The sequence below is a fragment of the Eumetopias jubatus genome, unplaced genomic scaffold (genome assembly GCF_037043125.1).
Source record: "Eumetopias jubatus isolate StellerSeaLion01/CBP00866 unplaced genomic scaffold, mEumJub1_p1.0 scaffold_12, whole genome shotgun sequence".
NCBI lineage: Eukaryota > Metazoa > Chordata > Mammalia > Carnivora > Otariidae > Eumetopias > Eumetopias jubatus.
In genome coordinates, this window is record NW_028274818.1 from 14369277 (window position 1) to 14383503 (window position 14227).

The 14227-nt window shown below is 37.0% G+C and overlaps 1 protein-coding gene across 2 annotated transcripts in view; it reads left to right on the forward strand.

Annotated features, from left to right (window-relative positions):
- GPATCH2 (G-patch domain containing 2) overlaps positions 1-13285 on the forward strand; it is a 173886-nt gene extending 160601 nt beyond the window's left edge. For both annotated transcript variants that reach the window (XM_028104728.2, XM_028104729.2), the window contains exon 10: positions 9520-13285. In XM_028104728.2, the coding sequence (XP_027960529.1) occupies positions 9520-9740 (221 nt within the window). In that variant the 3' untranslated portion in view covers positions 9741-13285. The remainder of the gene's footprint in view (positions 1-9519) is intronic.
- Positions 13286-14227: the final 942 nt, after the last annotated feature.

The following is a 14227-nucleotide window of genomic DNA, read 5'->3' on the forward strand; positions in this document are numbered from 1 at the left end:
TACTTGTAAAAGTCACCTGTGAAATTAAGAACCCCAAATCTGATCTTTACCTGCTAGTGTGTTGAAATTTTACTCACCCTGTTTTAGCGCAATAGCATCAAAGCATAATTTCATCTGCTTTGTAAGGCTGTAGACTAGCCAGCAGTATTATCAGTTCAACATTTATTAATTGTGACAGGAACACCAAATTTATTTCAGTGCTTTAGCTTATTTACTGCTCTTTCACCTTTGTATTTTATATTGACAAAGTAAAATGAATATTGATAAGGTTAGATATTGATTTTTAAATGTATGGCTTGTTCTCTGCCTCATTCAAAGTCACATACCAAAAGATAGTGGATGTCTCAGAAGCAAATGATGTAGATTTACTATTATAAAATTGAGAACTGTTGAAGCAGGAAGGTTTGCCAGCAGAATGCATTTTATAGTTTGAAAAATGTCACCTGTAAAGGTGAAGAAAAGCAGTGAACAAAATAGGAAGACTATTATTAACACATTTTTAAAAGACAGTCGGCAGTGTTGGTTATGGCCCGTGTTTTTGGTAGAAGCCATAGCTTATTAAGGATCTGATAGTGAAAAGATGTAAGTGTGCTTTTTGAAATATTGTGGCTACCACATTTGTTTAAATGTTTTGTTCATTTACTAAATTCATTGTTACCCACAATTAGTATTTGCTGTTACTATTTTGCTTTCTGTTGAACTGATATGATAGGGAAAATATTCATCATAAGGAGTCAACCTTTTTCCTATACATTTTATATTATGTAAAGAGATGTCTAGCAAAGTGTAATATCTTGGTATAGATACTGCTCCAGGCTGCGTTTTCATGGGCATGCAAGATCTTGGCAAGAGGTTGCTTTATAGCTTTTTGTGACTTTTTGACTTCTTCCTCAGCATCCTACTGATATTTCAATAATAAAATAATCTCTATGAATATTTAAGGCAATAAAGGCAAGTTGTAAATTATAATGGATGAAGATTTTTTAAAGGTGTGCTTTTAATTAAAAGTCATACTGATCATAATCAGGAAGTGGTTGGTATAACCAAGCCACCCTCCCAAGGTGCTGTGTCTCTTCAGTGGTCCAAAATTTATTTCACCAATAATTATGTTTTTATTTTGTTTTACCACTGAATCTATATGACCACTGTAGATTATCTTATCCCTTCCAGGATTTTAAAATGGGCAGACTTTTGGGGGAGATTGTTGGTACTAATTCTGAAACCAAACTACATTTAAACCTATAGCAAAAGCCTAAGAAACATATCACCCTCATCCCCTTGATACACGAGTTTGGTGTTTTAGGAGAGCCTTCAAGAGCTCTCCATTACCATTTGGTGCGTGGAACCCTTAAGGAGAGGGTAAACGTCCACCTTAGATAGAAAATAATCATGTTCCTGACAATACAAAAGAGTAAGTAATGAGAAAATACGCGAACTACAGAATACCTGGCTATGCTGAACAAAATATAAAGCAATCTTTTTAGATTAGCTGAGACTGAAGGAAAGAAATTGTTCAAGACCAGAAATAGTCCTAAGCAGTCCCCATGCCCATGCCCAGTTTTGCCAATCTAGGAAATCCTGAGGTAGGTTGGGGAGCTAAGCTGAGGAGTTGAGTGTAAGGATCCTATCAAGCCAGAACCTCTGGAAAGCTCTATCCTGAGGGGAGCAGACTAAAAACAAAACTTACCCACAGGCACAGGAAAATAAAGAATTGCATTTCTACTCAAGTTCCAAGTAGAAGAAGCTGAAGATGTGTTAACCAAGAGCCTACCTTGAGTTTCTAGTTTAAAATTACATCAAGCCAAAAAATTAACATAAAAACTGGGCTTTGAAGCAAATGCAAAGCCACTTTGGTGGTACATGTCTTAAACCCCAATGACTCTTCATTTCACAAATGAAAACCTACTGAAGGTGATGTCATAAACCAAACTTAAAAAAAAAAGTTATAGTTATAAACAAATTTTAAAAACAAAAGGAAATAACTGTAGAAACAAATAAGACAGGTATGGTAAAGAACAAGGAGAAATTTGAGATTCTTATTTATTATGAAAAAATCTTGAAAATTATAAATTCACTGGATGGGTTAAACAACAGATTCAATATAGCAATATAGCCAGCCAAAATAAATATAAAAATAAAAATAAAAAATAAAAAAGCAGTGAATTTTAAGAGCAATCTGAAGAGATTACCTAAAAGAAGCGCTGAGATAAAATATGGAAGATAGAATGGCTGGAGGACTTGGAGAAGGAAGAAGTTCAACATACATCTAATAGAACTTCCAAATGGAGTAGAAAGAATAGGGAGGTACATTATTTGCAGAGTATATTGACTGAATTCATTGAAAATGATAGAATTCTTACAACTGAAGAAAAATGTGATTCTTCATATTCAAAAAGTACAAGTCTTTTTCAGAAAATAGTAAATAGAAATTTAGTCATACCTAGACGCACTGTAATAAAACTTAAGAACACCAAAGAGAAAGAAAAGAACTTAGCAGCCAGGGAGAAAAGATGTAACCTACATAGGAATGAAATTACACTGGTAGCAGACTTAAAAACATCAGTACAGTCCAGAAGATAAGAGATAATATTTTCAAAGTGTGGAGATAAAATAACAATCAACATAGAGTTTTATATCCAGTTAAACTACTTCCCAAGAGTGAGGATGAAATACAGACAATTTCAGGTGAAGACCAATTATTACTAAGGCTAATACTTCATGTAGAAGAAAATGGAATTCATAAAAAGAATCAAAATCAAGAAGGAATTGTGAGCAAAGAGATTGTTAAACATGTCCATAAAGCTAAAATACTGAATATATAAAAGTTAATAATGATGGTGACAATGCCCATGAAATGATTGATTTGGATGTATTAAAAGTAAGATGGAGGGGTGCCTGGGTGGCTCAGTCGGTTAAGCATCTGCCTTTGGCTCAGGTCATGATCTCAGGGTCCTGGGATTGAGCCCCATGTCGGGCTCCCTGCTCAGTGTGGAGCCTGCTTCTCCCTCTCCCTCTGCCCCTTCCTCCACCCACCCCCTGCTTGTGCTCTCCCTCTCTCTCAAATAAATAAAATATTTTTTTAAAAAAATAAGGTGGAAGGGGCGCCTGGGTGGCTCAGTTGGTTAAGCGACTACCTTCGGCTCAGGTCATGATCCTGGAGTCCCGGGATCGAGTCCCACATCGGGCTTCCTGCTCAGCAGGGAGTCTGCTTCTCCCTCTCACCCTCTTCCCTCTCGTGCTTTCTATCTCTCATTCTCTCTCTCTCAAATAAATAAATAAAATCTTTAAAAAAAAAAAATAAGGTGGAAGTAAAACTCTGTATGACAATATGGAAATGTGAAGAAATAAGTCAGGTATGTATGTTGATATTTAAAGGTAATCACTAAAACAATAAAAATATAACATACAATTTTCAAGCTGATATAAGCAAGCAAGAGATGCCAGAAAGGAAGAAACAAAAATGTAGAGAATTCCCCACAAAAATGTAGAGGAAGGCAAGGCAAATAGCATTAAATAATATAGGAAAAATAGATCCAGGTATACCAATGATCACAGTAAATGTAAATGCATCAGTTAAATTCAGGGATTATTATAACAGATTAAAAAAAAAAAAATCAGGGCGCCTGGGTGGCTCAGTCGTTAAGCGTCTGCCTTCGGCTCAGGTCATGATCCCAGGGTCCTGGGATCGAGCCCCACATCGGGCTCCCTGCTCTGCGGGAAGCCTGCTTCTCCCTCTCCTGCTCCCCCTGCTTGTGTTCCCTCTCTTGCTGTGTCTCTGTCAAATAAATAAAATATTTTAAAAAATAAAAAATTAAAAAAAAACCTGTAAATGTTGTTTACAACAAGCACAACTAAAACCTAGGTTTTAATTTAAATACCTGTCAGATAAGCTGGATTTATAGCAAGCAAAATGAATCTTTAGGTATTTCAAGAGAGTTGAAACACTGTCTTCAGACAGACTTGCCATGTTAGGTTAGATTGGTAATTTCTCAGGAGTTTGAAATTTGTGAACAGTGAAATCTCAGTCATTTGGAGAATGTGGCAAAAGAAATGACATAATAGAAAGTATTGGTGATATAATATTTTAAGTCAAATGTTCAGTCAGTGAATGGGTAACATTTGGATTCAAATGTAAGTCCACATTCTAACTGGGACACTTTCTAGCTAGTTGACTTTTGGCAGGTGTGTTACTTCTTCAAACCTCAGTCTTATCTGTAAAATGGAACCAATAATACCTATCTTTTAGATTGATAAGAAAGATAAAAAGAAATGGTGAACATGGAAGCATTTGTAATGTGAAGAGCTACAGACATCATTATATTCTGTCATCCACCTATGTTAGTGTATGTTTGCTGTGTTTTGTCCTTACACAAATTGAGAGAAGTTATCATTACAATTCTGCTATAACCCAATTAATTTTTTTTTAGTTGTTTGAAGCATCATCATCACTAAAATTGTTTATTTGCCATTAATTCTCATGGAAAGTGTGTAGGTTTTTGGAGTAAACTTAACCGAAGTTAGAATCTTGCTTACTCACTGTGTAGTCATGGTCAAATGACATCATGTCTCCAAGGCCGACTGTAATTCCTTGCTAGCACAGTTGTTATGAGGAATGGATATAATGAATGTCATATTCCCAACAAGCAAACCATGTGCGTGGTACATAGTAGGCAAACCATAAATGGTCTTGATTATATATTATTGCAAATAAACATCCCTGTGTGCCTTCAGAACCAAGACAATTGTAAGACTTTTTTTAGTTTTCTGAAAACACTCTTCTTTGATTTATAATGATTCCATAAGAAATATATTTCTGTATAACCAAAGTATCTATTAATAAAAACACTTCTGGGGTGCCTTGGGTGGCTCAGCCAGTTGAGCCGTCAGCTCATGGCATAATCCCAGGGCCCTGCTCAGTTGGGAATGTAAGTGCTTCTCTCTCTCTCTCCGTCCCTCCCCCTGCTCATGCTCTCTCTCACTCTTGCTCGCTCTCACTCTTTCAAATAAATAACTAAAATCTTTAAAGAAAAAAAAAACTTCTCCAAACATGTTGATATAGATTACATCTTTCATTCTTTACAAAGTATTCATCACTTCGAAAAAAAAAAAAAAAAACAGGAAATTGTTCTACATTAAATTTTTATTATTTAAAAAGTATGTGCCTTGTATTTTAAGCAATGAAGGGTTTGAACTGATTTGATTTAGCAAAATTCATATGAGAAACGTCTACAATATTGCAGATAAAATGCAGAATGGTCTAAATCAGGCTTTTCTATAGTAAGAATGAAATAATTAAAACATCTGACAGGGGCGCCTGGGTGGCTCAGTCGTTAAGTGGCTGCCTTCGGCTCAGGTCGTGATCCCAGGATCCTGGGATCGAGCCCTGCATCAGGGTCCCTGCTCAGCGGGAAGCCTGCTTCTCCCTCTCCCACTCCCCCTGCTTGTGTTCCCTCTCTCTGTCAAATAAATAAAAATCTTAAAAAAAAAAAAATCTGACAAAGAGTAGTAACACCTACCATTTTCTCACATTCTCAAACTGTGCTAAATCCTGTTTCTTTTCTTCGCAGTAATCAAAAAACCCATGTCCTTCAATTAGTTATGGAGAACAGAGGACCATATTATAACTCGTGATTTTAATAACCAATAATCGTAATAACAGCCCCGCCCCCCAGCTGGCTAGTACAGTAATAGGGAGAAGGGGATGGGAAGAAAGCGCGAGAGTGGTACTGCAAGTGCTCAGATGCGTTGTGAATACAGGGGAGGGACTGAAGCAGGGTGCGCTAGCTGCCATGGAGGAAGCAGCATGTGTCCCCTCCCCTTCCACTGGCTGTTTATCCAACATCAATACAACACTTTAGGAGCCAAATTACTAAACAAGCTGCCAATTAGGCTTGCAGTCAGCTGGACAGATTAGCAGCTAAGAGAGGCCGATACAAGATTTTCATCTCTTGAGCCAATTACGCAAGTGAATTACCATCCACAATACTCCCCGGAAGATTGGAGAGGAAAGGACCGACTCAGCTGTCATAGGCTAGAGCCCGCATAACGGGGGCTGGGAACGGGAGCCCAGGAGGGCTAGCAGCCTAGGTATTGCTAAAATTGCCCGAGCAGGAGGGGAGAGCCTTCCAGGAAAGGACTTAAAAGATTTAGCACTGCCAGGAGCAAAAGGAGAGGAAATTATGGTTGTAGGCTGCTGTGTGGAGACTGAATTGTTCCACTCCCTAGTCTTAATCTCATGAAAAGGATGAGAGACCAACAGTAGATCTCACTCCAGAATCACTGTCCATGAAAAATGAACTGTTAGCTTGTCTCTAAGATTGCATAGAAAAGCTTTTTTTTTCCTTTTTCTTTTCAGGAATCCATGTTTCTATGTGGAAGGATTTAGCATTTAAGAAATTAAATGTTCTTTTTTTTATTGTTTTACTTGAAAGTACAAGATAATGCTTTATCTTATTTTATTTTCATTAAGAAGAGATAAAAGCAGCACCCGAAAAACAGAGAGAGTGGGTTCTTTTCCATCTAGATAAAAAACACAAGTATGGGAGGATTCTTGTGGCCACTCCTGGGACCACTGTGCTTAAAGTATCAACATTTTTAAATGATGATGCTCAATTACCATTTGCTGTTCACTTTAGAACTGAGACATGACCACAATTTAACCATTTTTGAAGAGGTGTATTAAATTGGCCTCATATTTTTTCTTAAATGTTAAACAAATTTTAAACCTGAACTTTACAAGCTCTTGTATTCAAAATATGATTAAACAGATGTGTAGCCAGAACACCATTAGACCTCTGATGCATTTTGAGCTTATAGATGGAATTAAACTAATTTGTGGCAATCACTTAAAAATCAAGGCTGTGGGACAGGATCCTAGTGCACTGTTCAACCTGATATACCTGATCAGCGGCAGTTCAGAAAATATTAGATGTCTTGGAGGTCTGTCTTGGTTGCCACCATAATCATAATTTCAAAATAAAACTCTAATGGCTCTTTTTGTTGTTATATTAGGGAAGAGTTTGACAAAAGACTTTTCTTTAGTTTGTGTGTGTGTGTGTGCGCGCATATGTGCACGGAGATTTTATATGTATATATAATGAATTACGAATTTTTTTATATACCAGTCATTGCCATTCAAGCTGTTCGCAACTAAAATGTTTTTTTCCATTACACATTAAGATACTTGTTTCAGTGAGCTAAGACCCAATTTGACAAACCCAAAACCGACTCATTGTGGTAACCTGGTTCTTATTTATTCCCTGTTACTAATTCAGCAAATGGCAATAACATATTCCATTCTCAGTCCTACAACATACTGAAGATTGGGACTACCACAATGTCCAATAAAGGGCTTTGAAAATCAATTGATTATAGTAAATGAATGTCCATTATTAAAACTTATTTCTAGCACTTTACAGTTTCTTTCTTCTACAACTCAGAATCATGGGGAACAATCCACTTGCTCTTCCCCAGAATGCCAGTTACAAAGTACCACATAAACTGTTGGTTCAACCCTGCTATTTCGTTTATTATGAATTTTTTTACCATGAAATACATATCCCAAAGAACACGTGGAAATGCAGAGGAACCGTTTAAAGAACAAAATAATACACTGGCCATTTCTGTAACCACAGAGGGCCAAGAAATAGAACTTTATACTCTGCAGTCCCGTAGGTAATATTTTTGTTATTGTTTTTGGTGCTTGAGGATCCATCTTAAACATAATATTAGAGAAGGAGAGGGACAGAGAGTCCCAACCTTCTTGGGGGCAGGCGGTGAAGATGGAGTAGAAGGTGCCCTCATAATCCCCAGTCAGGGAGAAAAAATTGATGATGTTGGAAAAGGGGTAGAGGGGCTTGTGGGTCGGTGCCAAAGAGAGTACTGAGTGATCTTGTCAACAGCTCCCCATTTCAACCCTCAGACTGTCCAGGAAGACAGCCGCCCACATTTCAGAGCAGAAATATGCTGGACCCACGGCTGAGCTGGTATATATGCCAGAGGCATCCTCAGATCTTTGAAAAGGGAGACAATCTTCAGCCCTGAAGGACTAGGCAGGGAATGGTGGTCAGACACTGCATCCCTGTAAGTTTGCCACCTCAGAGTTTTACAACAGACTTCTTGGAAAGCGTGATAGAGGAGATCGGGCTAAATATGTTCTCACTAAAACAAGGATTGTTTTAAGATGCCCTCATCCCCTTTCCCACACCATCTCCAGTATTAGTTTGATAATCACTTCCTTCTTCTGCAAAGGGAGTAACCACAAGACATGCTCTGGTAATTGAGAGGTCTGATTGCTTTTAACTGGTTATCTCTAGATTTGCTAGATTCCCCTTTCATACACCACAATCTCTCAGCTGCTGCTACAGGATGAACAGAAATGGACCCCTCGGAGCGCCAGCCTGCTCCACAACAGGTGCACACAGACCAAGGCCAAATGTGCAGCTGAAGGAGGGAGCTCAGGTTCTTGTGATTCCTTGACATTTACATCGGTTAGTTTCTCAGTCCTTTGACTTTAGATGCTTAGTACTTCTGCACTTTCCCCTAGAATCAAATGTACGTTTATAAGCTCAACTGTTTCCATAAGAGCCTCCAAGAAAATTTAAAGTCAATCTTTGAAAATGCCATCAAATAGAAAATGCTTAAAATAGGTACATCTCTCAGTTGTCTTTGCAAAGAACATAGGGGAAACAAGAACTATTTCTAAATCTCATGATAAGCACTGCCCAATCTCCTTTTCCTAAATAAGGAATGAAGGTAGGTAGGAGATCAGGGACAGAGGGGAAAGGGAAGAATTATTTTATATATAGCACTATCAGTAACTTTAATATTCTTTTCCTCTATTTTTTCCCTTCTTGCCTGCTTCTGTAGTAATCAAAAACATAGACATGGAAGAAGGAGGAAGAAAGGAATTATTATAGTCCAAATCATAAATAACAAGAAGAGGATTAGAACAATGTAAACAATTCCTAGGAATTAGGGATGCCAAAGGTTGTGCTTTTTGTTTGGTTTGGTTTTAGTTTTGGTTTTATTGAATGTCAAGGCCCCAGGCAAATATAAGATATTATGGTGGTAAGTTGATGATTTTCAGAATTACCATTGAGGCTAATGCAGGAATGAAAATAAATTTCTTTGTATTTTATCAATTTATTAAGGCTACATTGTATACACGATCTCAACTGATTCTTGCCACTTTCTGTGAGGTGGACAGTGGACATTGTTCCACCTGCTTTACAGATGAGGAAACAAAAGCCCCAGGAAGTTGAATAACTTAGCTACTAAATAGTAGAGCTGAAACTCTAAACGAGATCTCTCTTCCATTGATTCCTCTATCCCTACAAGCTCCTCATCCCAAGATGAATAAACAGGCCTCCTCACCACGACCACCCCTCCACCTGTGTACCTTGTTGAAAGAAAAACATAGGAGAATATGATTTTCTTAGCTTGAGAGGATCTTCACTTACGTCTGTACTAATATGTTTTGGGGGTTGTTGTGTTTTTTCTGTCATTTTGTAATTTCAGGATTTGTAGGGGAAAACGCCCAACCGATCCTCGAAAACAACATTGGAAACCGAATGCTCCAGAACATGGGCTGGACACCTGGGTCAGGCCTTGGACGAGATGGCAAGGGGATCGCTGAGCCCATTCAAGCCATGCAGAGGCCAAAAGGATTAGGTCTTGGATTTCCTCTACCAAAAAGCACCCCTGCAACTGCCACTCCCAATTCAGGAAAATCCGCCTAAGAAGAAAAGCAAAGAAGAAATGTTCTACAATTTTTAGTCACGATATATATCCCATTGTCCTAAAATGACAACATAGCTTCTGTTTTCGAAGCAGAAATCTACATTGCCTCAAACTCATCACTCTAGCATCCTTACTGCATTCAGTCCTGCCACAGGGAGAGAGATGGGGTTCCATCACAATTCCTGGTGCTAAAGTGAAAACCTTCACCTTTTAAAATTTGCAGCAATTTTCAGCTATTTCTAGGTATAAAGAACAGCTCTCCTATTTATTTTGATCTCATAGGTCAGTCACTTCTAGCTTGATTCGTTCATGTGTGTGTGCAATGCCCAGGCAAATGTGAGCACACCCACAGGTTTCTCAAATGGGATAGGCCAGAGAGGATGGTGTTTCCTATCATCCCTAGAACTTGAAAGACCTATCATCACATCAGTCCTAAGCAAATCTTTATTTAAAAGGCTTGACAATTTCACGTTCCCTGAATTTGGCCCTGTACCAATTAATCTCTCCTTGGACAGTGTAGTATAAAGTTCACAGTTTACAAACAACAACTAATGTTTCCCTCTGACATTTTGACCAAAATAAACTTCATCATTGTCACCAGAGTGCCCGCAACATTACCTTAATGCAGATTTTACAAATTTTACCTCATCTAGAACATAAAATAATTGTTGAAAGAAAAATGTATTTTTTAAATTTACCATGACTGAACTGTAAATTCTATTAGTCTAGACTGACTGCTACCTCTCTCTTCCCAAAGGTTGATATTTTTTTAAGATCAACGCAACTGTGGTAAACTAATTTTCAATTTAACCATTGGAGTAACTAATAAGAATTATCAAATCAATTTGTTTGAAAATTTAAATGGCTCTCCCAAGAATTGAGATTTCTGGCAGTGATCTAGCCCATTTATAAGGTGAACAAGTAAATGAATGGTAATGATTTGCCCTTTCTAACATCTAAGTAGTTACTTTAAAACCAAGCAAAACAAGTCATTTTTATTATGTGCCTCCTATTGTTATTTTTGAATCATCTGCTTCATAATGCCAGAGATGCTAAATTGCTCTTAGCTTAGAAGATGTTGATCTTCATTATTAAAGACTGATAATATATTTATAATGACTCTTATTGGTTGAGTAAAGGTCAAGAAAACACATGTGGATCACCTTTCTAATGGAGTTTTTTAAGGCTTTTTTTTAAGAGCAGTTTTAGGTTCACAGAAAAGTTAAGGTACAGAGATTTCTCATATACCCTCTGCCCCCAAACATGCACAGCCTCCCCCATTATCATCATCCCCCACTAGAATGGGACATTTGTTACAATCGATAAGCCTACATTGACACGTCATAATCATCCAAAGTCCACAGCTTACATTGCAGTTCACTCTGGTCTTGTACATTCCATAAGTTTGGATAAATATATAATGACATGGATCCACCATTATAGTATCACACAGAGCAGTTTCACTGCCCTGAAAATCCTTGATGTTCCATTGTAGTAGGTTTTAGAATATTTTGCAAATGTTTTTTAAAGGTGGGAGAGGAGGTTTGTGCATATAGTAGACCTTTCCTAGGTGGTCTCCTAACTGCCAGTTGAGGAGAAAGAAGTCAGCCTGCCATTGGAGAGCCTCTATGGTTTGCCAAATGTACACATTTCTTTTAAGCATTATCTTCTTTCCTAGGGGTATTGTGGTAAGAGGACAGGTTGGTTAAGGGATTATAGACTACCAGGTAAATTGCTCTTTGAAGCATTCTTATTGGATAGAGTAACCCTGTTGTATCATTATTTTTATAAGTTTGTTTCTTTGAAATTTGCCATTTTTTAAAAAAGTGCTTTTTGTTAAATACTCATTCTAGCTATGTAAGCAGGAAAAGTGGAGATCATCTATATACCAGGTTGAAACTTCTTTATGATAGTGTAGAGTGCTCTAGGATCTATCCAAAAGATTTTATTTTTAAATCCATTGCCTGAAAATCTTCTAAAACCCTAGAATTTTGAAAAGCCAAATTTGGAGCCACTGATCACACACAGGTTATCGTGAGACTGGTCCCAAACTCCTGAGGACTTGGCTGGCTGTTCTTTTTCACTCTGCGATGTTCCAACCCTCATAGTGAGGAAGAGCAGAACATATACCAGCTGGCATGGGGAAACTCTTTCATTAAATTTTACAGTCTTAATGAATATTTTGTATTGTTTCCCTTCTAGAAAGGTACTAGTCCTCTGAAGCAGCCTCTCAGAGATGCTCACTTAGCTTGGGTGTTGTTCTCAAACACTCCCTCCAAAGTAATTCATGTTTACATTATCAGGAAGCAAAAGAAAGTTCAAATTCTTGACGTGTAGAGCCCTCTATGTGGCTCTCAGAGGACTTAAAATATTTTTTATGTTATAGAAGTATTTAACTATACAGACTATATGAATCAGTACTCCAAGTAGAGAAGTGACAACATCCTAAACTTCCCCCACCCCACTATTAGCACACAAACATACATCAGAAGCACATACATCCCTTCCCCGTTCAGTCCTTAAGAAAAATCAGTGCAGACCTGTTGTTCTATTTGTACCCAAACTGAACTGGAGAAATAAACACAATTAAAATACTGAATTTTTAATGTAAATCAAATATCTTTTAAGATATGAAGCCCACTAATTTGTATTTCACATATAATTCTAGTTAATTTTTACCTGCTTGTTACTATGCACTTAGAACCCAAAACATCCAAAGGAATTCATGATTTAGAATGCACATTCATGTCTTCTGAAAAAGGTGGTAAGATTTTTCTCTGCTCCTTTGTGAAGCCACTTTTCTATTTTACAGTATCTAAAGCCCCATATCAAATTAATCAGTCATGCTAAAAACTTTAGAGAATACGTCTCTTCCTTTACTGTCTGAATTATCCATCCATAGGTGTAGCCGAGAGAGGCTGAACATGACTACCTTAGCAGCTCAACTTTTTTTCTTTGTGTAAGTTGTTATACTTGATACTGATGAGACTGTGTGTTCGGGTCATTTCCTTCCTTCCTTCCTTCCCCCAAATGTAATTTTTTAAGGCTACGTTCCCCTCGAATTTGTTTGCTTTCATTTTTCAGTTAAATGATACCCCTTTAAAAGAAAATGCATAAGTAACTAAAACTTACCAATTAATTGTCTCAACATTTGAATACATTGATTTATAACTCATACCGTGGTTATCAAACAGAAGTTATGGTAGGGTTAAAGATATGCACAATGTATACACATTTAGATGTGTTTACAGGGCACATATGTGTGCAATAAACAGACATGATTGTAAAATACTGCATTTTATTAATATGTTTATTTTAACATTGTGAATTAATATTCTTGTAATGAATTGAACTGACAGTTGCTTCTCTTCAACACATTTTCATTTTGAGCCGCTGTTTTGTGAAAGAGAAACCATGTCTTTCTAAAGACAAAAAGTATTGTAAAATGAAGTTGGCTAGCAAAGACTATTTTGGATTTTTTTTTCCCTTCTGGTAGAAAGTTATATTAATAATACAACAAATAAAACAATGGTTAAAAATGTCATTTATAAGCAGTCATTGTCTTTGTGCTTTAAATGTTTACCTCTTAAAAAGTAAAGTTGAAAATACTCTTAAAAAATTTAATTACTACCCTTTGCCAATTAAGATCTAACAGTTAAACTCATTGTTCATTTTTAAGCCCTGGAAAATTTGAATATTTCCAAAAAATTTTAGAGAAAAAAATTGGTAAACATATTTGACGCACACATTTATTCACAGCTGATTGTGACCTGCTACATTTTCATCATGTGTTTATTTTCTCTGAAGTTGGGCTAGACTGTCTCAAGGCCTCCTTCCACTCAAACATTCTCTGATTCTCAAGTAACAAGTACATGTTCTCTCTCTGGTGGCTTGAAATATCAATGAGAATCATATATGTTCCAGTCACTCCATTTCCTCCTGGAACATTGTACCCTTCATAAACATACTTTGATATTTTAAATATTCTGTGAAAGTGTTGAGTTTTGTTTGCTGTAAGAAGCATCTTACTCTGTTGATAAAATTTTATCTTCTGTCCCCCAAAAACTAGAGTTGTTAGTGTAGGTAGATTATTTTTTTTATCCAGTAGGTATTAAATACTCATTTATTTAACAGGCTTGCAGTAATATATACTCAACTGACAAGTGGACCATGAAGGCTCCTTCTGCTGGGTTCCTACTAAGCAAAGACTCATTACTTTACACACCTGACGTTTTAAGTAGATCCAGATTTGTCTCTAGTGAGCCAGTGCCATTAACTGCCAGGAGTATGATCTACTATCGCCACTTTTAGTTTTATCTGTACATTAGAGTTGTCTTCTGTCTTTGAATTGTCAGGCAGTTTAAATCATTCCCAGATTCACAGACCTCACTCCTGTTTCGTTATCAGAATGTCTTATGTTTACCCCTTAATCTTTCAAGGATGAAGTTGGGTAACAATTGACGGCGATTTTTGTGCTTGTTTAGGT